The sequence below is a fragment of the Cydia strobilella genome, chromosome Z (genome assembly GCF_947568885.1).
Source record: "Cydia strobilella chromosome Z, ilCydStro3.1, whole genome shotgun sequence".
In the NCBI taxonomy this organism is placed as follows: domain Eukaryota; kingdom Metazoa; phylum Arthropoda; class Insecta; order Lepidoptera; family Tortricidae; genus Cydia; species Cydia strobilella.
This window is the reverse complement of record NC_086068.1, coordinates 54,316,526-54,343,947: the sequence shown is the minus strand read 5'-3', so window position 1 is coordinate 54,343,947 and position 27,422 is coordinate 54,316,526. Positions and strand designations below refer to the sequence as shown.

At 41.4% G+C, this 27,422-nt stretch overlaps 1 protein-coding gene across 1 annotated transcript in view; it reads left to right on the top strand.

Annotated features, from left to right (window-relative positions):
- Nucleotides 1-27,422, top strand: part of LOC134753893 (probable E3 ubiquitin-protein ligase HERC2) — a 94,959-nt gene that overhangs the window by 56,245 nt on the left and 11,292 nt on the right. The window contains exons 47-80 of the mRNA XM_063689855.1: nt 134-366; nt 473-541; nt 1,216-1,387; nt 1,919-2,014; nt 3,202-3,356; nt 4,136-4,357; nt 5,227-5,346; nt 5,529-5,630; nt 6,044-6,199; nt 6,748-6,909; nt 7,429-7,659; nt 7,735-7,858; nt 9,764-9,882; nt 10,473-10,628; nt 11,909-12,137; nt 13,378-13,517; nt 14,373-14,525; nt 14,860-14,979; nt 15,514-15,649; nt 16,487-16,639; nt 17,123-17,290; nt 17,762-17,859; nt 18,075-18,231; nt 18,449-18,630; nt 19,140-19,429; nt 19,964-20,113; nt 20,234-20,454; nt 20,745-20,839; nt 23,023-23,129; nt 23,906-24,083; nt 24,838-24,961; nt 25,594-25,723; nt 26,861-26,967; nt 27,192-27,319. Coding sequence (XP_063545925.1) covers nt 134-366; nt 473-541; nt 1,216-1,387; nt 1,919-2,014; nt 3,202-3,356; nt 4,136-4,357; nt 5,227-5,346; nt 5,529-5,630; nt 6,044-6,199; nt 6,748-6,909; nt 7,429-7,659; nt 7,735-7,858; nt 9,764-9,882; nt 10,473-10,628; nt 11,909-12,137; nt 13,378-13,517; nt 14,373-14,525; nt 14,860-14,979; nt 15,514-15,649; nt 16,487-16,639; nt 17,123-17,290; nt 17,762-17,859; nt 18,075-18,231; nt 18,449-18,630; nt 19,140-19,429; nt 19,964-20,113; nt 20,234-20,454; nt 20,745-20,839; nt 23,023-23,129; nt 23,906-24,083; nt 24,838-24,961; nt 25,594-25,723; nt 26,861-26,967; nt 27,192-27,319 — 5,183 coding nt within the window. The remainder of the gene's footprint in view (nt 1-133; nt 367-472; nt 542-1,215; nt 1,388-1,918; nt 2,015-3,201; nt 3,357-4,135; nt 4,358-5,226; nt 5,347-5,528; nt 5,631-6,043; nt 6,200-6,747; nt 6,910-7,428; nt 7,660-7,734; nt 7,859-9,763; nt 9,883-10,472; nt 10,629-11,908; nt 12,138-13,377; nt 13,518-14,372; nt 14,526-14,859; nt 14,980-15,513; nt 15,650-16,486; nt 16,640-17,122; nt 17,291-17,761; nt 17,860-18,074; nt 18,232-18,448; nt 18,631-19,139; nt 19,430-19,963; nt 20,114-20,233; nt 20,455-20,744; nt 20,840-23,022; nt 23,130-23,905; nt 24,084-24,837; nt 24,962-25,593; nt 25,724-26,860; nt 26,968-27,191; nt 27,320-27,422) is intronic.

Sequence of the window (27,422 nt, the reverse complement as noted above, 5' to 3'; positions counted from 1 at the left end):
GTAGTTCCATATTATTAACCTCGTGAGGCTAAATGTACATATTCATTGCAATCTAATTTGAACCTTTGACACAAATAGAGTAGCATTTCTTTTGTACCGTACTTCACTTTGTATGTATGTACTTTAATTTCAGGCGGCAACACCGTGCCATCAGTTGAAACTCTAGTCGCTTACCTCCTAGAGCTGTCCCAGCACGGCATCGAAGAGTCCGTGTTCGAGGCGAAGCCGAACTCGTCCAAAACCGAGAAGAAACAGACGCCTTACCGCTGGCGCAGTTGTTTTGCCTCAGAGGATGAGTACGCGCAGTATCTATCAGATGTCATCACGGCTGGCATGACCGTGCGGTGTTGCAAGGCATTTGAAGCGGTAAAACTATTTCTTTTTTATCTATATTCTGTCCAGCCATCTATGTTATCGCAATGCAAATAAAGTTTGTCCTGGGTATAATTTAAAAAAAAAAAACAAATTTCAGGTACAATTAGGGGACGTCGGACAAGTCCAAAAGGTTGAACGTGATATTAAGCAAAATGTATTCCTGCACGTAAGTATCAAAATGCATCTTGTTAGTAGTTATTACTACAAAATTCCACCTATAGTCAAAACGAATACATTCAAATATACCATAGAGTAACTTATACTAGAGCGGTACTGTCATAGTAAATTTTGTAACCCCAGTAAATTCATTGCCATCTGTCGACACACTTTAAAACTAAAAATGAAGATTTATAAAAATACGATAAAATGTATTTAAATATGGATAAATGATTTTTTTTATTTGCATTAATTATTTTTATGATTTTGACCCATGTTCTTTCACTGATATGCGTTAAAATTGTTAAATAACGAACGAAACCGTCAACGCCATCTATACGACAGTAGGCTAAAGATAGTAGCGCACTGAACGAGAATCAAATTTTCTTGATTTTCGAGTCACGTTTTTTCCTTAGACTGTATTCATCTATTACGGAGTTATATCTATCTTTGAATATACCTACCAAATAAAACAATTGTAAAACCCGCATATAGATTCTGAAAGAACCTTTGTAATATGGCGTTTTACGCGGCAATTCGTATGCAACATGATCGTATTAACCGCGTTCCACTGTAGTACTTTTTTAGCAAGCACTAGTTAGATTTGATGCACCTACTGGAATATAGTGTGTGTAATTTTTACCTTTTTGTAAAAGCTATTTTTTATTTCTACGTGTCCAAAAGGTGGAGTGGCGGGGTCTTGGCCGGGTCGCAGGCGTGCGCGCAGTAAACGCCGAAGTGGTCTCCGGTGGAGCGCCCTTCACGTCCGGCGACCGGGTGCGGGTCCGCTCGGCGGTCACCCAGCCGCGCTACAAGTGGGGCTGCGTAGACCACACCAGCGTCGGCACTGTCATTGGTGAGTTCCTACCCTACTACTACTACCTTTTAGACTACCACTGAAATAGTTATTTACGATACGTGCGGAAAAGAGGAAATTCGAAACGAGTGGCGATGAATTAAAACACGACCGCAGCATTACCTATTCGCACGTGTATCGTACAACGTTTTACAGTACATATGGCCCTTTAAACTTTCGAAATATGCACGAAAAGTGCTATTTGACGCACTAGTGCGAGAAAGTAGCACCATATGTACTGTAAAAGAGGTTATAATCCCTACTTGTCAATCAAATGCTTGAAGCGAAAAATAGGTGCCCGCTGCTAAGCTGCTTTTAACGACTATGTTTGCTAAATGGTAAACTATGACATATTTATGCTTATAGTTTACCATTTAGCAAACATAGTCGTTAAAAGCATGCTTAGAAAATAATTTGATTTTTGTAGCACAAGGTTTTGAGAAGCAACAGGATGCTAGTTCCTTACTTTCCCTGATTAAAAAGAGATCCGTCTGTTGTCTATTTTAGTTTTATTTATTACATGATTTTCAGGTATCGCCCACAACGGGAGAGACTTGACGGTGGATTTCCCACAACAGCCCGGTTGGACGGGGCAGGTCAGCGAAATGGAGCTTGTCACTGATCAATGTTAGTATTTATCCTTTTTATGATATAAAATAGTGTTAATAAATTTGATTTATGCAAAACAAAATAAATTTCAAATCAGCGTACCTCATTTGACGACATCTGTCGAATTCCTAAGCATTTTGGTTCATCTTTTATCATTTTGGTTGAGTCAGTTGTCGAAAATGGTCGTGCTACGCTCTCTTGGGATCGGTCTATCATCAGATCATCACTGATTATCCTGATTGTAAGCCAATAAGCCTGACATCGTGCTAATAGATCGATCGCAGCGTCGGGCTGTGCTCGTCAACGTCACGTCACCATCCCCCATGATGAGAATCTCGTGAAGGCCGAGAAGGAGAAGGACAAGTCCAGCAAGTACCTAGATTTGGCTCACGAGATAACCGCCATGTGGGATGTTGACTCGACGATCATTGTTCCTATACACGGTGACTAAATAATAAGTGTATTCCCCTTGCCAGGGAGGTTTTGGGATTGTACTGAGCAACTTTTACTACATTACACGAAACCGCGAAAAAAAATATTTACACCCATAGAAAATGGACCAGCCAAAATGTATAAAACACCCAAATATTTTTTTGCGAATTCGGGTTTGAAAGTACCTACTTTCAGATTTTTACTCATATCTCAAATATCTGTACGAATAGCATTATAATTACTTCCCACACAAGTTTCTACATAAAAAATTCTACAAATTAGGTCATATTGATTTTTACTCTACGATCAATACTTTAGTAGCTACAAGGTGTTTAAGTTAACAAAGAGAATAGAATAAAAAATAGACGATTTAAGAAAACGTCGGTATTTAGTTGTTCATCATAACTCAATTTTTTAGTTTAGAATAAGCAAGTTTAGTCACCTGCAGATCAAATATTTAAAAAAACCGGCCAAGAGCATGACAAATCAAGGGTCCGATGCAGAAGTCGGTGATTTTGGACACGGCGCGTATAGTACGTCGGTTCCTCACTCTGCGGCCCTGACCACCGGCAGCTTGGGCCTTGCCCCGCTGCCGGCGGCACCCTTGACCACTGGATTAAAACTTCGTCGACAAAATTCAAATTTTTTCCATGCCGCAGCATGGCGTTGGCGGTCTTTGGTGTCGGAGGCCAAGATCCACTTCGGGTCGTTGCGCCGTGCTCTTGTATTTCTCTTGGTTCCTAGATCATAAACTATTTTACTTAAATTCACAGCGGAATGGGGCGAGACTGCCGGCGGTACCACGGTGAACTGGCGAGGAGCCATTCGAGTCATTCGCGTATCTTCCTGCCGGCCAGGAGCCGGCGCACGAAGGTTGCTCGACGCTCAACCGCACACTTACTGGCAGAGCGCGAGCGGGACGGGACAGGTGAGATTGACTCCTGAATAAGCTACTTGCCACTTATCTGACGAACAAAGTCATCGCTAGCGTTTCACAATCTCCAAATAAGCTTAACTGCTATACACATGCTGTTTTTGTAGGAAATTTTATTTGACAGTTAATTTATTTGTTAATTAGCTATCCAATACTTTACTTGGACATTGTGAAACAGGCCCTAAATGTTCACGGTACCAGATAAATCGAACGCAGGTTTTATGCGCAGGTTTTAAACTTTACATAATACGATATTTCACTAAAAAGTTTTTTATTATTTGGCTGAATGGAACTATTATTGCCACGTTGGCTGTCGTTAACAGAAGAAAATAAAAATTAAAAAGTAAACGCGGTGCCCGCTATTTTCATTTCACTTAAAATTTAGTTGTATCAAAATAATTAACTTAAATTGCAACTTTAAGTGTTTCTGTATGAAATGCGGATTATTTTTTGCAATGTAAATCAACGCTGAACGTAGTTTATATAGTGCTGAATAATACATAATATACAATATCATTTAAGTTCAAGGGAAAATTCGTAACTGTAAGTGTAATATTTATGTAACCGATATTTGGTTTAATGTGATTTTTTCGTTTTTTATTTACGTGTCCCGTGTCTTTTAAGACATATCGGGACTCGTAAATAATAACACATTTTCCACACTTGCACTGAAATGTACCATTTCAACATGGCTGTTTGTGTCTTTCGTTTGAAAAAAATTCTAAATTTTTATATTCGAACTTTTAAGCGACTCATTCATTATCTTTTTCCAGCATTGGATCCGCATAGAGATGCGAAACGGCGTCGTAGTACGCCGGCTAGGGCTCGGCGTCCCCTCGGGCAGCCACGGGCCGGCCGCGCTCGCCGTCCGCGCCGGCAGCAGTTTCGAGGACGCCGCACTGACGCCGCTGGCAGCCGTGCCGTGTGCCCCGGCGTCTAGAGACAGACCGCTGCAGCATCTGGCCCAAATACAGCTGCTAGTCGACTGCAAGCTGGTTAGTGACTAATTAGCCTCATGCATGAAGTTTATATTTGAACGAAATATGTTTTATTCGGATGTTTGTTACCGTTATATCATGTTACAAATGCATTTCCGTTTTTAAATTACCATTTAATTACTTAAAATTATAAATAAAAAGTACAAAAATTTGCCCGCGAAAAGCTAGTGAGCGAAACGCTCGAAAAGCCACGTGACGTCACGCGTTCGACAGATTAGTGTCATTAGTAGCAAACGTCAGTTGGATCGCCCAAAGTGTGACGTCATCACGCTCTGTCGAATTCGCGCCAAAAATTATGAGCTTTTCAACCGCTCAAAATTTTTCAACATTTTAAATATTTTTTAATAAAATAAAGTTAAGGTTTACAAAAGTATTTTTATCATTTCCGGTGTTCCAACGATATAAATTATGAATCCAAAAATAAAAATAAATTCATGCATGAAGCTAATTGTTATAAGGCACAGATAGTAATTTAAATGACGCCATAGACTGCCTGTACTGTCTGGCGCAGGTAGAAGGTACACAGCTGCTGGTCGACTATAATAGTTGGGTAACAGCTTCGAGGATACCGCCCTGACGCCGCTGGTTGTCATTTCCTGTGCGCCGGCCACTCTCTCGTATAAATGGAAAAGGGCAGTACCTAGTATTCGAAGACGCTACGTCAGTTTTTCTTAATATACGTACTTAGTTGTGCAAAAACTAATTTATTAAACATTATGTTCATCAAACGTGAAATAAGTGAAATGAACAAATTATACACATCCATAAACCTCTGTTAAAAATCCTTAGCAGTTAAATTTAGATGTTCTACTTTGTATAACCTGAAAATACGCCAGCACATAAAAATAATATGTTTTGTTTTTTAGCATTACACCTGCATAGAGATCAGCATCAAACAGAATCGCAACGTGAACGCAGACTGTCGCGTACACGGGCTTTACATCACTGGATTCAGAACGAACCCACTTTATACTGACATTGTACAGGTAAGCGTTCCTGTCACAGTTTTTCGAATAGAACATCTTCCTTTTTGAAAGTCAGTTAAAAGTGTAGCCAAGTTCACAAGTCACAAACATCTGAATAATCATCATTCTATTGTCAAGTCAAGGCTTTAGAGAGCATGTTCAAATTGGATTGCAGACTTTAATCTTATACCCTCTATTTTCAGAGTATGAATTTCATAGCGGACGATTGGATGGAAAAAGACAATCCTACCGGAGCAGTGTCCGTTGATAACAATCCTCCTGTGATGCCTGCCGATTGCCCAAAAGTAACTCTTCCAAATTTTAAACTTATCATTAAACCCGAAAGGTTAAGGCTCATTTAGATGGTGCGAGAATTCGCATGCGAGTCGGTACATTGCGGGATTTGATCAATCGGTTGGATTGGTTGTGCCTCAGTAGTCAGCAATGTAACTAAATTCGCATGCGAGTTCTTCTACTTTCTATCTGAGCCTTTAGAGTCTAAATGCCAGTTGCACCTACCATAATTAGCGGACGCCATTCAGCAGTGAACTATGAAACTTCCCATACGATAAAATTTACTGAATGTTTTAACGGTGACAAATGGTTTGGTGCAACCGACCCTAAATCCATCGGACAAGGTACATACTTGATGTTAGCCTAATTATCAGGTAAATCAGCGCCTAAACCTTCTGCTTATACAGTCTATTTTCCGTTATAGGTATACGTGTGGGGCCTAAACGACAAAGACCAGTTGGGTGGTGTGAAAGGCTCCAAAGTGAAGGTGCCCGTGTTCTCTCCCGGCCTCAGCGCGCTCAAGCCTGTGCATATCGCTGGTGGCTCAAAAACGCTGTTTATCGTGTCGCATGATGGGAAAGTAAGTAGTGAGTAGGGTCGTGGTGCTTACACACGAAGGATTTAACTGGAGTAGATAAAGACGTCGGGTACTTGCGCAAATATTTGTATTAGTCTGTTCCTTTACTGTAGCAAAACAGTTACACGGGTTACTTGCGCGGGTGACTTGTGCTTGTCACTCGAGTCACTGGATCCGCGAGATTTTTTATATATTTCTTAATCGTCGTTTCGTTAATGCTGAATATATGTATATGAGCATAGGTGGCAGCGAAGGAAATCCTTGAATCTTGATGCGAAGAGTGAATGTCAAGTTAAAGTTTCCGATTTAAACAACATCAACAAGGCAGACGCACAAACGCTTGAGTGAGCGTATGTGAATTGTAGGGGCAGCACCTGCTTTGGCTTAAAATGTCATTGTCAAGTTTAAGTTCCTATTTAGGCCACAAGATGCCAGAGCCTCCAATGCGCATGGTCTCTATTAAATATAATTATGTAACACTTGCAATTAACGCATTCCTTGTCCTATCTTTGTAAAGATAGCAATCTGTACGATATGTTCAACCTTTCCAGCTCTACGCCTGCGGAGAGGGCACCAACGGCCGCCTCGGGCTGGGTCACAGCAACAACGTGTCCACACCGCGCGCCAACCCGCATCTCTCACACGTGCTCGTACGTCGCGTCGCTGTCCACTCGGGAGGGAAACACGCGCTCGCCCTCACCGCCGATGGCAAAGTAAGTCAGCAACTAGAATTTGAAGATGAAGAATAAAACATATCAAGTGTATTCGCTCGATTTTGTCCTTTCTGGCAAACATTGGTTGAAGGAAACACAAGTGTATGGCAGTCGGTGCTGTCAACGTCAATACATGAGGCGTAAGCGTTAAAGGTTGTTACGACACGTCAACCCATCGCTGTTTAACATACATTGGTGAACCAACTTAAGCGGTCGATGCTCTCAGCGCCAGTGCCAAGCGAATTCGCACAGAGCGTTGCTGTATATGGTGTCATACTGTAGTCAGCTGCAGAGATAGGTGAAACTTTTTTGAATAGTGGGGGTCAATTATCTACGCATTTTTTTACGTACGTGTCTTACGAGACAGCAAGATTTCATAGAATAAAACCAAGGATAGACCAAGGCTTAAGAGTGGGCAGCAATCATCATGTCAATGATAAGATACGAGTAACTTGAGCTCGAACAATACGAACCATCTTCGCCGTAACAAAAGGCGCTTACACTATGTTTTATTTCCAGGTGTATTCCTGGGGCGAAGGCGAAGACGGCAAGCTCGGACACGGCAACAAACAGACCCTTGAAGCTCCCAAACTGATAGAATCTCTAGCTGGCGAACGCGTGATATCCATAGCTTGCGGGTCTGCTCACAGCGCGTGCGTGACCGCGCGCGGACATCTCTACACGTGGGGCATGGGCGAGTATGGCCGGCTGGGACACGGGGACGATGCCACGCAACTGTCGCCAAAGTTGGTAAGTGACAGAAAAACGCCTGTCTGTTTAACGTCGAAAAATCAGTGACGTTAACTATCTGCCCTGTGTTTTCAGGTCGAAGCTCTCCAGAACGTGCGTGTGGTCCAAGTGGCGTGCGGGTCGCGCGATGCTCAGACGCTCGCCCTCACGGCCTGCGGCAAGGTGTTCTCGTGGGGAGACGGTGATTTCGGTAAATTAGGTAAATGTTCCATCCATTCTAGGCCCGTAATACACTGCGCGATTGGCTTTAGATGTTGCGTGACCGTATTTAACCCTAGTGCAAAGTTGAAGAATCAAATAAAAGTTTTCGGGTTGTCGTTTCTTTGACTTTTCACATCTATCTCTTATTACTCTTCAGAAATTACATATTACTATTACTTCGTGTCGTCTAGGTTGTTTGTAACCAGGAGTATAAGGCCCACTTGCACCATCCCACTAACTCGGGATTAAGCGGTTTAACCGTTAACCAAATGTCAAATTGTACTGACAACCATGGTAACACCAGGTTTAACCGGTTAACCCCGGGTCAGTGGAATGGTGCAAGTGGCGCTAAATGCTTGTCAAATAATAAAATATCTTATTAAATAATAATTCTTTCATCCATGGCAAATATTTATTTATAATCGACCTCAGAAAAATAAGGTATCGGGCGAGCCGGGCGAAGTGTTTTAAATTATCTGAATAACGTCCATCAAAATGTTCAAGTACCTATGTAACGTCCTCTATTTTCGAAATACTTTTGAGGGATCTAAAATTGTCAATATGAAAGTAACGACTTCAGTTAATCATGATACAAACGGTTTTTTTTTCAAATTTGTTTAACATACGTTCTAAAAGTGTAGTACGGTCCTATGGCTGCAAAATGCACCTTCATTTTAAATGCACTGCTTTCGATAAATTGCTACTGCACGTGAAGCATAAGAATGATGCCTCGTTTGGTTCAAATAACAAATTTTAAAAATGTAGGCGCGAAGGGATATCGTCCCATAGAAAACTTTAAATTCGCACCTTTTCTACTGACAAGATTAGCTTGACCAACTATAATAAACAGTTAATTACACAAAAATAAAATAAATTATCCTATACATTAAAGAAATTTTACACATCACATATTTATCATAGGTACTCATAGTCATTTTCTCTTTCTTCATTTCCGGTATCAATACCTCTCCTATGCGTTCGATGTATTGTTCTTATGCTAAATATTTTAGTGAGTGATTTATTTTTCTTTTATTTGATTGTTCGTGTTCACCGTCAGCTTTTTCGGTAAATGTTAGTTAAATGTTAATTAAGTGAGTGTTGAGTAGAAGCGGCCAAAAATAACACTTGTTTATACTATTCGGCAACAAACGTATTTAATAATAATGATTCAGTTTAAATTTCAAATTTGAACATGCATTAATTATATTTACATAGGTTATCGTAATGCAGCAACCCACAAATGGATGTTTTGGTAGCTTCTATTAAATATCATGTATTCTAGATAAAAGCAAAAGTATTTCACTTTTGGCCTAATTCGTCAAAAGTGTTAAACATTTGAAAAGTCCAAGTGAAAAACCATACGGAACCAGTGTTTGTACATTGTTTTATGGTCATTCCAACACCTGTAAAGTTCTTGTAAAGTACCTATATTTATGTGACATCAGGAAAGTTGATATGTTTGATTGCATACACAACTACATAAAGTACTCTTTGTACATAAAAATGGTATCTATTGAATGAACAATTGAGTGAATGTGATTTGAGAGCATAATATTTTATGTTGAAAAATCTATTGGCCAATCTTGCTGTTGGCTCTTTTCAAAACCCCTCTGTCATTAGATGACATGTAGTTGCGACATGTATGCGGAACCTCAACTCTGGCGCCGCACAGTGGAACGACGCCGTACTTGTGATTGGCGATAACTTTTCATTGTTGTAACAAAAATCTATGAAATTTAGCAAGGATCTTGGAAATCTATACAGGATTATCCCTCCCAATTTTATGAATCCTTGTCAACACCATAAAAAGTTAAACAAGTATGGCGCCGGGTATCGGCCTGTTCTCTTCATTTGTTTACCAACTTGTCTGTGGTAAGAGCAGTTGAATGTTTCTCTGTTTTAGGCCGCGGCGGCTCGGACGGGTGCGCGTTGCCAATGAATATAGAGAGGCTGAACACGCTCGGAGTTGTGCAAGTGGAGTGCGGCGCTCAGTTCAGTCTGGCTTTGACTAGAGATGGAGAAGTAAGTAGAGTAGCCAGAATTTAAATAGTAAACATTGGTTACACAGTTTAAACTGATCTATCAAGGGTCTACTGAATAGAACCTTAAAGATAATGCTGTAGTCTTAATATAATTAAAGATACGTTTATAAGACACTTCAATGCTTCGAATTTGACAGCTTAACATGATGCCGCTGTACGGTTCCATACATTACGCGGTAACTCTGATTCTCAAATGTTGATGTTTGACTATTCAGTGACCACAAAACACATGGCGCAGTACAGCGCCATCTGTTTCGTCTGTCAAACTAGGTGGCACGTTAATTTAATAGACGTTACCTCTCTATTACAATCAATATCTCTTTGATATAATGTACCTCCTACTATTGTTACTAGATTGTGGCGTTGCGTTACAGTTAGGTGAGTTAGGCCTTGGTCTTTGGTTGATGTCGTATGCTGCGTGTAGCATCACAACCTATGCTAGAAATGTGGCTGTTTTCCCATACAATGTGAATCAACGCACGGCGTCAACCGGCGGCCGAGGCATAGATATAAGTCTTCGTTGTAGCGCTTCCATAGTGTCATATTTAAATCATGCTATTTTCTACATAGGTGTGGACGTGGGGCAAAGGCGACTACTTCCGATTGGGGCACGGTTGTGACGTCCACGTACGAAGGCCAACCATTGTAGAAGCGCTGCGCGGGCAAAGGGTTATTCATGTGGCCGTCGGTGCTCTTCACTGCCTCGCCGTCACTGCTGACAACCAGGTTAGTCATTTAGCTTGAAGTCATTCTCAGGGGATTGTTTCCGATCGGGTTATTTATTAAACGTATTGTCTTTAGCTTTTCGTAATTGTCTTGTCCCGCACATATGTGTATGTATGCATTATATGTCAATTTCCATGCGGTGCTGTAATAATGTGCCTAGAACGGGGCTAAGGCTACTATTTCCTTTTGAGGTACGGTTATAGACATTGCATTTGGCGTGGTGTATTAAAAAAACCGGCCAAGTGCTAGTAGGATTCGCGTTTCAAGGGTTCCGTACATTACACAATTTTTATCAATGTATTTTTTTATGGGAAACGTGAGTGAAATGTCTTTAAAGAACCCGTAGGGGTCGGATCAAAAACGAACTAGTTAAGTCCGATTCACGCTTGACTGCACATTTCTAATAGGTTTTCCTGTCATCTATAAGTAAACAACTATTATGTGTATTTTTTTCAAAATTATAGACCCAACATAAATAGCAATTTAGAATGGGTAGCACATCGTAACTGGTGAATTTCCAATATGACTTGGAACTCCGGTGGCCGTTTAAGAAGTGTAACGCTCTTACGGTAGATCTCGCCAGCCATATAGTGGGAAGATTTGCTGACTATGGATGAGGTCTTGGTGGCTCAGTTGGCAGAGCGCTGGAGTATCGATCCAGAGGCCGTGAGTTCAAGTCTTACCTTAGGCAGTAATTTTTCCACTTTTAAATTTATTTTAACACCCAAAAGTATTCCCCATGTTTAAAATTCTTTTGTTTACTTTACACGTCCGTCTTTGGGTCACAAACTTACATATGTGTACCAAATTTCAACTTTATTGGTCCAGTAGTAAATGGTTTAAAATGGGGACCAACTAGAGGTGGTTATTAATTTATGAAATACCCAAATTTTAAATGTAATCGTTTTATTTTTATGACTGTAAAGTTATTCTAATGAGCATTTTGTTTTACTTAAAAAAATATTTACTAAATTTGGTTATTATTCGTTGTTAGAATAAAGAGTTCTCTATCAGTGAACTATTATTATAACAATTGTATGTATTTGTAATTTTATTACTGTAAACTTATTTGTATAATTTTGGTGATGATTATGAACGATGTACCTAAGGCACTAAATATAGATAATATAATATAAAGTTTTCAGTAGTAGTTTCGGAGAAAATAGGCTGTGACAGACAGGCAGACAGACAGACAGACGCACCAGTGATCCGTGTTTTCCTTTTGAGGTACGGAACCCTAAAAATGATCAGCTTTGAGTATTCATCGTTTCGTATTGCAGGTGTGGGCCTGGGGGGATAACGACCACGGGCAGCAGGGCAACGGCACGACATGCGTGAACCGCCGGCCGGCGCTGGTCGCCGGCGTGGAGGGCGTGCAGCGCGCCGCCGCCGGCTCCAGCCACTCGGCGGCGTGGTCGCTGCGGCCGCCCGTCACCGACCAGCGCGCGCCCGTGCAGGAGCCGCTCGTGTTCCCGGTGCTGCGGGACCCGCTGGGCGCCACCGCCCTAGGTCAGTGCACCGACCGCGGGCTCCAGTACTACACCGTACCTGCGTCCGTCCCTAATAGAGAAGAAAAAATATTTTAAGATAGATAAAAGATAAAAGACATTTATTCGTGACGATCACAACACAAGTACGAACATGTACAGACAGCAACAGCAAGAAAAGAAGAGATCATCAAGTGTGCATCACGAAATGGATCCAACTCAGCATAATGCTAGCTATAAAGCCAGCGCTGGTCTTCCGTAGGGCCCATTCGGTGATGCCACGACAGATAACACACAAAGATACATATTAAAACATTACAAAGCTACACACATAGAATACCTAATTATATACAAACATGTTAACCAAACCAAAAAAATATACATGAAGAGCACAAACAAAAATAAAAAAACAAGTTTTCACTTCACACATTTCCACTTCTCATGCTCGTAAAGTTCGACTTTAAGTCGTGCATAGACGACATAAAGTTGCTTATTATGTTCTAGAGCATAAAGTAAAATCATCTATAACGATTACGACTTAGCAATAAAGTCCAAAATCTGCCATACAAACTGCCAGCCCTGCCGAGGCGCGCCCGACTGGCGTGCCCCGCGACACCGACACAACCGAGTACAATTTACTTTAGTCTTGAATAAATACGGTAAAATTACCTAAAATATTGGATATTTTTGTATATTTTACTCACACTCGAAGTGAAAAGCAGAGTGTATAACTCAGGCATAAATGTCCATTTTTACCCTCGACTATATTAGTCCTCGCTGCGCTCGAACCAATAAATTGCCTCGGATAAAAATCGTTTTATACCCTTGTTGTACAATTTACTATTTTTTCACTACATTTATTTATAAGAGTAGTATCTGTCTCAATGGACCAAATTATACAGTTACGGCGAGAATGAGTATAGTTACTAGAATCCTGAACGAAGACAATAGAATTCCAAGAATAGTGAGAGTTTAATGAAAACATTTTTGCATGTGAACCTGACACATACTGCTTTTCAGACCACCCACTATGAAAATAAAATACAACTATCATTGGTAATTACTGATTACCATCGACGATGACACCACTTATATTTCATTTTACCCTTAAAATACAACACTTTAAAGCTTTAAAAGCCACGTGAGCCACGTCTATCGTGTGCGGCGCGTCATTGGGAATGCACGAAGGTTGATATTATAGTATGAATTTTCTCAAATGATTATTAGGCCTCAGATGTTTTATAAAACCTTCACGTTCACAGGTCTATATTCGGAAGAGACCATGGTAGAAGAGCGGCAGGAGCCGATACCATCGTTAGCCGCGGCTGCTTTGGCGCTCGAACCACCAGTAACTGTGCAGCACGCACTGTCCCTTATTTTACTGGGACTTCATATTACCCAGGTACGTTCTAAGAGAATTTGTAAGTTGAGTCTAGTCCATTCAGTCAATCATTAGCATTATGACTTACTGAATAATGATGTAATTTAATGAAATCAATGAATGGTACTTAAGGGAGTTAGTTACTTAGCTTCTGGCAATCGGGAATACAGGCTCACTCTCTTCTTTGTCCAGCCCATTTCCCAGTTCAGCTGGGGTCCGGCCCCCTCGTACAGTCACTTGCAATAACATGTTACTCTTCGATGGCTGCAAAAATATGACGCGCTCTTATGGCTCTACAAAATAAGATTGTGTCAGATATTTTTGCGGCCTTCGTTGTGTAACATATTATTGCAGGGGACTGTACGTCAGCGCCAGGACAATCTATCCTGGGTTGTCAGGTTTTGTGTCATCTCTTTTTCGACATTGGGCCACAAGGTTGCTGGTCTTCTGCCTCTTCCTCCGGCACTACAGGCTCCCATCTCACATAAAAATATTCAGCACCTTCCCAGCCAACGCTGACAACTCCCGACTATTCTACTCGCACCATCTCCCAACCTAGAACTATAGCCGTACCACGCGTTGACACTTCACCTTTACGTTAGCGATTTCGTAAATTCGGTAATAGTATTATCATACAGAACGGCCACGCACCGCCCCGCCCCGATTCGAATTACCTCACCCCGCGACAGCAGATCGACGACCTTTTGCCGATCGCTCAATACTGTTTTAAAGCAACTTACTCACACAATGACGCTTGCCGCGTGTACAGACGTGCCGTTCACACATAGACACGCAAGTGATTTTTGATGTATAGCGTCCGGTTTTAAAGCCCGCGGCAAGACTAATAACAACATCTACATATGTCTGTGTTACTAGGCCCGAAGCGTGCTAGTGGAGGCTCTTCGCGCCCACGAAGCGTGCGCGACCGGCGCTCCCGTGCTCGCCGGAGTGGACATCGAGGACGAGGACACGGACGCAGACGCTCGCACGGGAGGGGGTGAGGCGCCCGCTGACCGCACTACTTTACAGGTGAGGTTATCCCTATTCATTTATCATTTATTTATAAGGTATTTGACTGTATTTAAAATAAATTATTTTACACCATGCAAGAAATAAAAGATTTTATTTTTATTAATCTCCTAAACGTTTCTTTGTTAACGGATTTTGATGCGTTTTTTTAAATAGATAGAGTAATTCAAGAGGAAGGTTTATATGTATAATACAACAGCATTACACCCGTGCGAAGCTAGTTATATATAAGTAGCTGAAAGTATGAAACTACTCTCAGTAACTACGCTACAATAAACAAAATGCAAATTGTGTTATTCATGTGTTGCTAATATTTCCATCGTTGTCGTTACAGAGCGGTGCCAGCAGTCCGCTAAGCGGGTCGATATCGTCTCGACACTCCGCCGTGATGTCCTCTAGCGCGGTCTCCGTCGCCGCCGCCACTATGACAGTGCAGCAAGCGGAGGCGCCCAAGGTTAGACCACTTCCCACAAATTATATTAATGTTAAGCTGTGTCTATAGAAAGACCATGCGCGTTAGAGGGTCCGTCACCTTGTGACTTAAATCAGAAACTTAATTCATAATTCACGTTTGTTGTATGGGAGCCCCACTTAAATATTTATTTTATTCTGTTTTTATTATCTGTTGTTATAGCGGCAACAGAAATACATTATCTGTGAAAATTTCAACTGTCTAGCTATCACGGTTCATTAGATACAGCCTGGTGACAGACGGACAGTGGAGTCTTAGTAATAGGGTCCCGTTTTTACCCTTTGGGCAGGCGTGACTCACTCCGCGATTTCGTCGCGCCGCTACAAGTACATGCGGCCGCCCCCAGTTCTGAGGTCTAGCCATAGTAATTGCCTCGCACCGCTACCAACAGCTACGGAACGGACGCCTGTTCGCGCATACGCTACCGTCGTAATAGACGGCTTCTGTACCTAGTACTATTATTTATTCTGTGCTTTGGGTACGGTACGGAACCCTTATAAACGGTGGTTATTTCAGATGGCACTGGACGATTTCACATCGCAACTGGGCGAAACCGACGCGCGAGCGCTCGTCGACCTGCTCAAGCTAGCATCTGCCGGACGAATACCGGACGCCAATAACGCTGTGAAAACCATCACTGATGTGCTTATGGGTGTGTAATGATTATACTTATTGTACAACGTGTTTACGATGTGTTGTAGATAGCACTGGACGATTTCACGTCGAAGCTGGGCGCGAGCTTTTGTTGATTTACTTTAAATATTTCCATTTCGTGAAAATTTCATACATGACCTTTGGATCAACAAAATAACTAGCTACTTCTGCTAAGGGACGGGTGCGATACCATTGGTGAATAGCCGCTTCACCCACGCATAGATACACTATTGGCCGTATTACTTCATAAAATAGGGTATTTGACAAATTTTTATTAATGGTAGTAGTAGTAGTAAACTCTTTATTGTACAAATATACACATTAAAAATTACATGGTACAAATAATAAGATGTACAAAGGCGAACTTATCCCTTTGAGGGATCTCTTCCAGTTAACCTTTGAGTAGATGAGAGGAGAAAGTGAAAAGAGGGTGACATGGTATTAGTCGATTAGGTTTGTTTGTCTGGCACCCGCACTTCACTGACGAAACGCTTCTAACAAAATGGCAATACATCATGGCGTCACCATGTAACGTCGCTATTGCTTAGAAGCCGGTTCGATGTATGGAAAACAAGGAAATTGCGATTTTGTCGTTGAAATATTGTGTTTATGCATTGTTGCTATACAATTTTATTTTATAAAATTTAAGGAATTGAATGGCATCATAATTTTTTTCCCATTTGAAAGTAAAAAAATAATATGGGAACTTTGAGGTCTTGTATTTTTTTATTATTCCCATATATTTTTCAAGTTTCCTATTGTTATAAATTGCTCATTTTCCATCTATTTAACTAGATTTAGTTATAAAATTCAACATGTGTCAATGTACCTTCAGCTCTCTGCGCCCACAAGCCAGCCGTAGCGGACATGGTGATCGAGGTGTGCGTGTGTGAGCTGGAGGAGGCGTGCGCGGGCCCGCAGAAGCAGCTGCCGCGCGCCGTCACCGTGGAGAGCCCGCACCCGTACCCCGACGACACGGATATATCAGGTGAATTTGCTGTTGCAGACACTATAGAAAAATACACACTGAACTGCATCTATACTGTGTTCGAGATGAACAGCTGTCAGACAGACCTGCGGACGAACATTCTATCAGCTGGGGCTTCTTTTTTCACCCTTTGGATATGGGGTATAATTATCATCGGTGCTCGCCTTATAGTTATAGCACTAGCTTGTCACACACTGAACAACGTGATTTCGGTTTACAAACATCCGGAAGATTGCGGGTCACTTCTGGATGAGATTAGCTTAGGACCGGGACAAATGGTGTATTAGGAGAGAGGCCTATGCTCAGGCAGTGGGCGATAAAAGGCTGATATGATGATGATGAAACATTCTTATTAACGTTAATTTTTACATGCTAGGTAAAAACCGCCTTTTCTAATGAGAAATTGGTGGTACTTGTCATATGAGTGCTCTGATTTTATTTAAATTATGTGTAAGTGCTGACATTATACTATTAATGTACCAGGCGTGGTGAAGATACCAGGAGCTATATCACTCCGCGTAATGTTCGAGCAAGGCTGCTCAACGGAAAGACGGAACGACCCGCTGACGATCTCAGACGCTGCCGGGCGAGTCATAGCCACCCGTTCCGGACGGGACCCGTCTGATTGGGAGGACGAGATCATAGTACCGGGTGAGATATCTATTCTGTGTAGCTGTAGGAACACACTCATGTTAGAGTAAAACGAAGAGACGGCCGCTATTACTAAGACTACTAAGAGTATATCGGATACGCTAGTAGGAGTGAGCAATTTTATTTAACTAGACTATTTGAGTTTTTTTAGCTTGATAATTATACTCCAGTGTGTACCGTTTAATACATAATCTTAATTAATTTAAATGATTTTTTTAATGCAACTGTTTATTAATGCTGTAATGTAATATTATGATGACCGGTCTGGCCTAGTGGGTAGTGAGTAGTGACCCTGCCTATGAAGCCGATGGTTCCGGGTTAGAATCCCGGTAAAGGCATTTACTTATTTGTGTGATATTTGTTCCTGACACATGGTTGTTTTCTGTGTATTTTAAGTATTTATATAATTTTTACATCGTTGTCTTAGTCAATTTGTGTAAAAATGTCCTATAATATTTATTTATTTTGCAGGTGACGAATTAAGGTGGCGGTTCAAAAGCGACGGCTCCGTAAACGGATGGGGTTGGAGGTTCTCCGCTTGCCCGACGATACCAAAGATAGCGCTATATGTTAGTATCTCATTTATACTCTCATACATATACATCGAAAACATTAGCTTAGCAACTACTTTTTATCATTTAAATCCTTCTGAAGGCTGTGGAACTAAAATTACGTCAAATTTTTTCTTTTAAAATGCTAATTTCATTAAATAGACAATTTAACTGAATGGTAACTTCGATGTTCAGTGTCACTCTTCAATTTAACACTAATAAATTTGTTACAGGAAACCGGTTCTGACCGGTTCGTACTCTCCCGTCCGTCGGTGGAGCTAGCGTGGCGTCTGCTCGACGGGCCGCTGCTCGCGACCATCTCCAACGACCACCAGATGGCGCCGCGCCTGGCCGAGGCCCTAGCTACTTGTGCTCAGATGCCCACTCTATGTACGTATACTATCTAAACCGGTTCGGACCGTGATAAAGAACTTTCAGTGTTACATTTATGTATTTCACAATCTTTCTTGTGAAATCTCAGTAACCTCTTTCAGAATGTTCCATCTTCTTTCTGGGCGAGTCTAAATAGTTACTTTGCACTTTGTTCTCCCCAAACTTTCCGAGTAAATAATGTGAAACTTCATAACACAGATATTTTTCTGTACAGCGTGGCGCGCTCGAGTGTGGTGCGTGCGACGTCTGCGCGGCGTGATCTGCGCTAACAACGAACCGGTAGGCGCAATGCCGCCTTCCCTCAAAGACCTACCCAGTTTACTCTTCGACCAGTACGACTTTGAAGAGACCGCTGTGCATTTGGGGGCGCATTTGTTGCATACGCAATACTTGAAGGTAGCGTTTTGCAAAACACAAATCTCCTAGTTTTTATCGTGCCCGTGGGTATCTAACCACTGGTCCTAAACTGCCTCTGAGCTTGCTAATGCTTTCCATAACATCAAACCCCAAAACCATATCTCGAAATACTTCCTTTAAGACGAACAAGAAGTTATACAAAACCTACATAAGACGTAAACTCGTAAACTTTTTGGCGTTCCCCTTGTGTTCCGTACTATCGATGTTCTACTGTATATTGGAACTATGTATCACTGCCTGTGTATCAGTTGCATGAGTCTGCTTATAGTATCATTACACCGTTTTGCATTTAGAAACGCTAAAGTGCAATTCCTTAAGCGTCATTGTACTTAATAATTCACATTCATTCATTGTAATTTTAACGTATTCACTGCCAACTTTTTCTCGCTTTGTAAAGCGACTACAAGCAGAGAACCCGCCGAGCGGGTTCCCGGCACTCAATGCGTTAAAAATAAACGGTTTTATACAAAAATGTTTCCTTTCCCCAGGAACTCGCATTGCTAGCCTGCGGCCTACGTCTCGACTCGCGCGTCTGCCACGGCTCAGACGCGGCGCGCTGGGCCTGGTTCAAACGGTACTGCCTCTGCGTACGAACCGCCGACGCCCTTATCAAACGAACACCCCTACCAATGCCATTCCTAGCCGAAGCCAGGAAACGATTAGCTGATCTAGGAGTCTATAACCCGGAAGAGGGGAGCTTAGAACACTATTACCCGTGGGAAGACGATGTCAAGTTAAGCAGGATGAGAGATGACCAGCTTACCACTTGGGTACCCAGGTAAGAGCCGATTAACTCTAGCTTTAGATAGATTTAGGCAGAATTCGCAAGAGCGCCGAATGCTTATTAGAAAAAATAGGGTTGTAGCAGTTTGAAAGAGCAATGCATATTATAGTAACAACAAACTTCGACCGAATCACACTTTTCAACTCAAGTTCCGGCGTGGTTCTATCGATACTGTATGTGCTTGCGTACGGTCCGCCCCTCAATGTCAGTTCTAACCGTACCCAGGAAATGCAGAAAGATTGTGAGGATATCAGGATGATTACGAATTGTGTACCAAGGTAAAAGTAACTATTTCGTTTTACCTTAGGCCCCGATCGCAAAGGCGTATTGTCACAGATTAATAAATTGGTATTGTGACATAAAAATAAAAATTGGCGACCTCTATAAGGGCCCGTTGTACCTACCACACTTGACGGACTGATCAACTTCACTCATCAGTGAACTATGAAACTTCCCATACAATACAAAAATAAAAGACGGTTCGTTGCAACGGGCAGTAGACTCTAAATCGTCTTCATTTTGTTTCAGAAAAGGCACTGAATCCGGAGAGCCGAGTCCCCGGCCCAGCCTCAACACAAAACCCGAGCCAAGCACCTCCACGCCATTATACTACCCTTGGGAAGACAATACCAAGTTCACGCGGCAGCACGATGAACAACTGTTACATTGGGTTAACAAGTAAGTTTGTCCTTGGATGAATGTTAACTATTAGTTACACATCAGGTCAATAGTACCAGAGTGCTTACTGAGTGTAAATATTAATTCCTAAGGTAAAGTATAACCCCGATTGATTTCCAGGCGGCCCGAAGACTGGACCGGCTGGTGGGTGGGCAACCCCCGCGGCTGCGTGGTCTACGGTTGGGGCCACAACCACCGCGGGCAGTTAGGTGGCGTCGATGGCGCTAAAGTGCGCGGACCTAGCGCGTGCCACGCGCTCGCTCAGCTCAACCCCGTGCAGCTGGTGGGAGGAGAACAGACGCTGTTCGCTGTCACACCCGACGGGAAGGTTTATGCCACCGGTGAGAGATAGTCAACTGTTATTGTGTTACCAGTGGTTTACGGATCACAACCACAGCTTGCAGTTAGACGGCGTCGACGGCGGGATGGTTTATGCCACTGGTATGGGAAAGTTGACTGGTCATCCTGAGCTATAGGGAATAAAATGGTAGAGCAACAAGTACTGGTATGACAGAATGCTAAAGAATTTCGTGCAACGAATATCATTATGTAATTTGACAAGTCTGATACAATTCCTTTTAATCAATCCTTTGGAGAGACATTGAATTTGTATTGTAATCGTATGTCCCAGGTTTCGGCGCCGGTGGCCGTTTAGGCATCGGCGGAATTGACTCCGTGTCGACGCCGACGCTGTTGGCGTCCATTCAGCACGTATTCATAACAAAGGTAAGCCTTTTGCGCTTGAAATACATATTGATTGAAATACAAAAACAAATACAGTCCGTTAACTCTCAGAATGACATTCGTTTTTCGGGTAAAATCGGAAGTAATCGCGTAATAGGAAATGACAAAATCATGATTTAGTTGCAATCCAACACCCAAAGAGTGCAGTCGTCTTTTTAGCCTTATTCTATATAGAGTAGTTAATACCACCATAACTAGTAGATAAATATTTAATTTCATATTTTTCGGCAATTAATTTAATGGGGACTCATCTCAAAAAGGGTATTTCTGTAAATGGTCAATCACGAGAAATCATATATAAAGTATATAACTATTTTTGAAAAGAAGCGGGAACTTTTAATAAAAGTGATAATTGTAAATATTTTAATAAAATTCAAGACCGGGTGATAGAAGTAACAGGAAGTTCAAAAAATACATTAAGAAAAATATTAAGCGAAGCCGACCAAAAGTCTCCATCCATGCCCATTGAAACGCTAAAGAAAAAGAGACCGAAAAATTACTGTTAAATCTGGATAGTTTTGATTACGATGTAATCTAGAGGATGGTATATGATTTCCATAATAGATTCAAAGATCTCCCGAATTTGAAAAATTGTATAATTTTACCATATGAATTTAAATGTGACTGGTGTTAACAACTCTATATAATTTCTGCCCGAAGTAGTAAATAACGGTGTGACGTTCTGTTTTCAAATTACCTCCGGACGAATTTCAAATTCTGATTATTTTATTTAGATTATGACAAAAAGTCAAGCATAATGTCATTAAATTAGGGCTTATTTTACATTGAGACAATAGGTATCCATAACTTTTTGTGAGTTAATAAGAAAGCAGAACAGCAGTATCACCTTCGCGTGTTACCGCCGATACCCGACGTATCTTTCTAAAATCCGAAGGGCATTCTCAGAGTTAACGGACTGTACCTACATGATTAACATCTCCAGTTGGTCTCCCTTGTATGCAGGCATCGTAAACTGCGAGCGAAATCCATTGAAGTACTAGGGTTGTAACTGGTTGTCATATGTCATTTCAATGTATTTCGCTCGCAGTTTACGATGCCTGCTTATATGACATGAAATATTAGTGAGCGCCTTCACACTGGCGAAGCGTCAGCCTTGAGCTATTTTATCAACTTTTTTTAACCATAAATAAAAATGAAATGAAATAAAATATATTTATTAATAACAATTGTTACATGTCGAGGTAATTAAGTACAATATTGAGTGTACAATTGTGTATATCTATTAATGATGATATCCATATGTAGGGATAAAATACTCATTTGTTTTAAATTAGGCAAATTGGTGGGAATCAACTGAGGATGTTTCGCCACTATGTCAGAAGGCTCTCGAAAAAACGAAAATCGTTATCTGCCTCTCTATTGCTCTTGCATATTCGACCGATAGAGAGGCATATAGGGAGCGTGCATGAACTGTAGGGGGCAGCACAAGAGCCCGCTGTTTCTTGGCGCGAAATGTAAGTTTCTCATTTACGCCACAAGATGGCAGAACCTATAACGGGCAAGGTAGCATGCGTGGACTGTAAGGGGCAGCTCCTGCTTTAACATGTCAATATCAGGTGAAAGTTTCCGATGTAGGCCACAAGATGACAGATCCTCCAACGTGCACGGTACAGCTCAGCGTTGCTACGTGCAATTATTAGGGTTGGCAAAACTTGACGTTCCTTTGCATGCATAACCACAGATAATGACTTGAATAGGGTATTTGACTACTAGTCATTACAGTTTCTTTTTCGAACTGTCAAAACGATTTTGCTACTATGGAATGTATATGAAACACTAGCATGTGACCTCACGATCAAGTTACCTACTCTTTATAGTTTTATACCGGTTTTAAAATAGAAATTGTGTCTAAAAATAATTGCTATCTACGTTTCTCTATTAATCTTCTGGTGCTTTATTTCACGCACGGTGTAAAATAATTTATTTTAAATACAGTCAAATACCCTATTTTGACAACCCTAAATAGCCGAAAGGGATAGTGCTATACATTAGAAAGGGACAACATGAGTCGTCCCTGAACCACTGTCAAACTTCGGTTTTGTAGGAAGTTTCCTTTCTGTACGGTAGTAGTATTATTTATTCTGTGGCGGTAGGAGATTTCTTTAGAGGGTTATATTGTAGTAATGTCGGTGAACATATTTCAGGTGGCGTGTAACTCGGGCGGCAAGCATTGCCTGGCGCTTTCCACTGAGGGAGACGTGTACAGCTGGGGTGAAGGCGACGACGGCAAACTCGGACATGGGAATAGAGTGTACGCTTATTTTATATACACGGTGTTTCATGAGCCACTGAAAACCTAAAAACAGTTTGTTCAGAATCGATAGGAGAATCGATTGCGCTATATTTTAATGGGGGTAATTTTTTTTATTTTATTTTTTACATGCCCAGTCTACAAGTTTGTAATGCAACAATATAAATAACTAGCATTTGACACGTTATTTGTCAATGAGCAACAACCTTAACTGGCCATTGGTAAACCTTATCTCGTTGTAGTAAGGTATGCAAATGGTCAGTTAACAGTGTTTACGATGGTAACTAGCAATTGTTTGACGTCACTAAAACGACGAAGCATCTGGTGTAGAATTACCAGTCGAATAGAATTGTTAAGAAAACTAAACAACAAATATTTTTCCAATATTTATCGGATTAAAGAATAAATACTCAAAATGAGTTCAAAATAAAAAAATCTGTTGGGGTGTCTCAGGTTTTCAGTGGCTCAAGTAACACCGTGTATACAATATATTAAGTTTATTTTATGATGTGAAAGTGAATGTGGCGAAAGATGTGTATTAACACTATTAAGATCGGAGGAAATTGAACGTATGTTTTTATGGCAAGCACTCTTCTAACGATACGTTTGTCCCATTTGACTACCCACCTCCAATTAGCGGTGTATCACGGTTCATGAGATACAGCCTGGTGACAGACACACAGACAGACGGACAGCGGAGTCTTAGTAATAGGGTCCCGTTTTTAACCTTTGGGTACGGAACCCTAAAAACCATTAATTCAAACATCGTTCTACAGGAGCTACGACCGCCCGCGCCTTATTCCATCTCTCTCTGGCATGGAAGTAGTCCAGATTGCATGCGGCGGCGCTCATTCGGCTTGTCTGACGGCGCGAGGGCGTATATACACGTGGGGCAAAGGGCGCTACGGACGGCTGGGTCACGGTGACTCGGAAGATCAACTCGTTCCGAAGATGGTTAGTGCTAATACTTTACAAGAGCTTAATACAAAACATCCAGTCCTTATCTGGTCTGCGGGACGTGCAGCGTTACATTGGTTCCAAGGGATTTGAGCAGCAAGCACTGAGATCGCTCGCATACATTTGCATTGTTATTGTGGTCGCCCCGCTCGAGCGTCCACTCACTTCGCACACCATTGGGCCCCCATATCATTGCTATGTGCGAAGTGAGTAATTTAGTTCCACAAAAACCACAATCGTGCTATTTCATGGACTCAAAATTTCACAATACATCATGGAGCCAGTCGTGGCCCACTGCCGTGGCCAGTGCTTTGTCTGGCCACTGCTAGAACGAGTCCAGTTCGTGGTGGTGTTTATTTTGAGCGCGTTTCGAGAGACACGGGCATTTCCGTCACCCCGTCTCCCATTCAGTTCTAAGTTCTCTCTCGCATAGACTACCGCCTGACTGGCATATGAGAAGTGAAGGTAATGTAGACGACCGGTCTGGCCTAGTGGGTAGTGACCCTGCCCGTGAAGCCAATGGTCCTGGGTTCGAATCGCGGTAAGGGCATTTATTTGTGTGATGAGCACAAATATCTGTTTCTGAGTCATGGGTGTTCTCTATGTATAGGTATATAAGTATGTATATTTATCTATATAAGTGAGTACAAGCTTTGCTTAGTTTGGGGCTAGGTTGAACTGTGTAAGATGTCCCCTAATATATTTATTAATGTAAGTATGTCTAGTTATATAAAATAGGGTTTGGGTGTAGGTGGAGTTCCTGGCGTCGTACCGCGTGATAGACGTGGCTTGCGGCTCGGGCGACGCGCAGACGCTCTGCATCACCGACGACGACAACGTGTGGTCGTGGGGCGACGGCGACTACGGAAAATTAGGTATTGTGATGTATTTCCAGTAGGGTCAAGGCGGGAACAGTGGCTCACCGCAGACAGTGGTTCACTCGCCCAAATATCGCTATATACAATGGAGCACCCTTACGTGTTAGAATAACATTGCTCGTCCAATTGAATTTATTCTGATGGTATGCCTTTTTGTTTTTTTGGTTAATAAATTTTGGTAATGTATTGAATTTATTCTATTACAGAATGTTACTGCTGTAACTATTAGCAGGGAAGCAAATAGCCTTTTTCATGGTAGAATTAGGTTGAGTGAGCCACTGTACCCGGCTATTTTTTTCCGAGCCACTGTTCCCTACCCTACTCAAGAGTAGCCTGTGTCAGTACAGTGTAAACTTTTTTTACCAAAAAAATTTAAAAATGGGGATAAAGGCCGAAGCTCTAATTGAACCTGAAATGCCATGTACTTGATATTTTGAAGATAATTCAGCTTTACAATAGCGGTTTTAGATGCAACATTTATTTGGTGAGTTAAATTAATTAATCATTAAGAAATTTCTTCCAACTTTCCTTAAAAAAGCTTTTGTTATCGACGATCATTGACAACCTTGACTACGACAGTTAGTAATCAGTCAAATATTAATTATATAATTTAATCTTATCTGTGACAGGGCGAGGAGGCTCAGAGGGTTGCAAACAACCAATGAAGATCGACTGCTTGAAAGGCCTGAGGGTCATAAAGGTCGAGTGCGGCTCCCAATTCTCCGTTGCACTCTGCCAGTGCGGTAGCGTTTACACGTGGTAAGCAAATATAGCTATAAGTATAGAAACTTCATCATACATTACACCTTATCCCATGTAACTACAAAGCTACACGACTTATTTGCACGATACATCGAAATATAATACAAATATCACAGTTAAGCTGACGGTCTTGTCATGTCATCGACCAGTGGCAGGGAACCAGCGCTTAAAACAAAATCTCCAGCTTGTGTGGAGGTAGTGTGTATGCGTGTGGCATGCCACAGCCTCACCGCTGCGCTAATACTTTATTGCACGTTTTTATAGTTTACAATATGTTATATGTAACCTTTATTCACTACAGCTAATGCGTTACTTACTCCTCTCGTATACAATATTAGGCCAAGTGAAAACTTGTGAACTGTCCCTCGTCCAGCGAACGAAAAAAGCATGGAAGACTAGTTTCAAACAAAATATCAGCCTAAACAACACACTGACAAATAAATACATTTCATTCATTCATTAAAAGTGGCCCCAAAATTAAAATACGCATGCTCACCAGCGGACCAATTACAAAGTCAAAGTTTAGGTATGGGTTTCCTTTGACCAAGATTACGATTGGTCAATTTCACCGACCCGAAATACTATTAGTCTATTATAAAATTATCTCTGATTGGCCGTAACCATGCCGTAACACTGTCATTTGAAAATACATGACAATGAGAACTGTCTGTTAGTAGACGGTTTCATGCAATATAGAACATGTTTTATATGTAATAAAAGAAATCAAAATAATATTATACTGTCTAAATTATACGTGAAAGGTAATCCCATAATATCTTCAGTGTTTGTTGGAACGGCTAGCACATCATTTAACCGCACAATAAGGCATATAATCTAAATACTTCTTACTACGACTGTGACAACGGGCCGCCATTTGCGAACTAAATAGCACCGTGGCATAAAATCTGTGGGGTCATTTTGCAGCGCTAGTTTTTCATCAATGTTTATTATCAATCGCTGCCCTCGTCTTAGTAATCATAATTTGTGTCGTTTTCAAGCAAAAAATCCCACTTTGTTGCTTTCCATAAGGACGCTTCGACAGATTATTCGTAAAAAGATACAAGCAAATCTCGCCCTTATGGTAAGCGACAAAATGAGACCTTTGACTAGACCGACACATTTATGTTTTAACAGGGGTAAGGGTGACTACCACAGGCTCGGGCACGGGAGTTACGAGCATGTGCGGAGACCTATGCGCGTAACGGGCATGCAGGGCAAGATGATAGTGTCTATAGCTACTGGTGAGTATACATTTCAAAAATCAATCAATTTTAAACATACATACATAGTTTATTTTGTATGCCAAATGTACTAAAAAAACGCATAAAGGAAGCGTGTAGAAAGCTCTGTTGAGTCAAAAATACATTGGCTTATTCTGTGATTTTTAAAATCCTGGGCGTGTGCGACGTTGTGAAAAACAATAATTTAAAAACGTAAAAGAAAACATACATTTGACTTTTTGTAGGGAGTCTCCACTGCGTCGCTTGTACGGACACTGGCGAAGTATACACGTGGGGTGACAACGACGAAGGACAACTGGGAGATGGGACTACGTTGGCAGCACAACGGCCGCGGCTGCTTACTGCTTTGCAGGTACGTTACTTAATAATCATTTAATATCTGAATCATTAAATTTTGGTGCTTATTTTCCTTGCTTGTTTCCGTTAGCATTATTTTGATACAAGTAACAACCTCG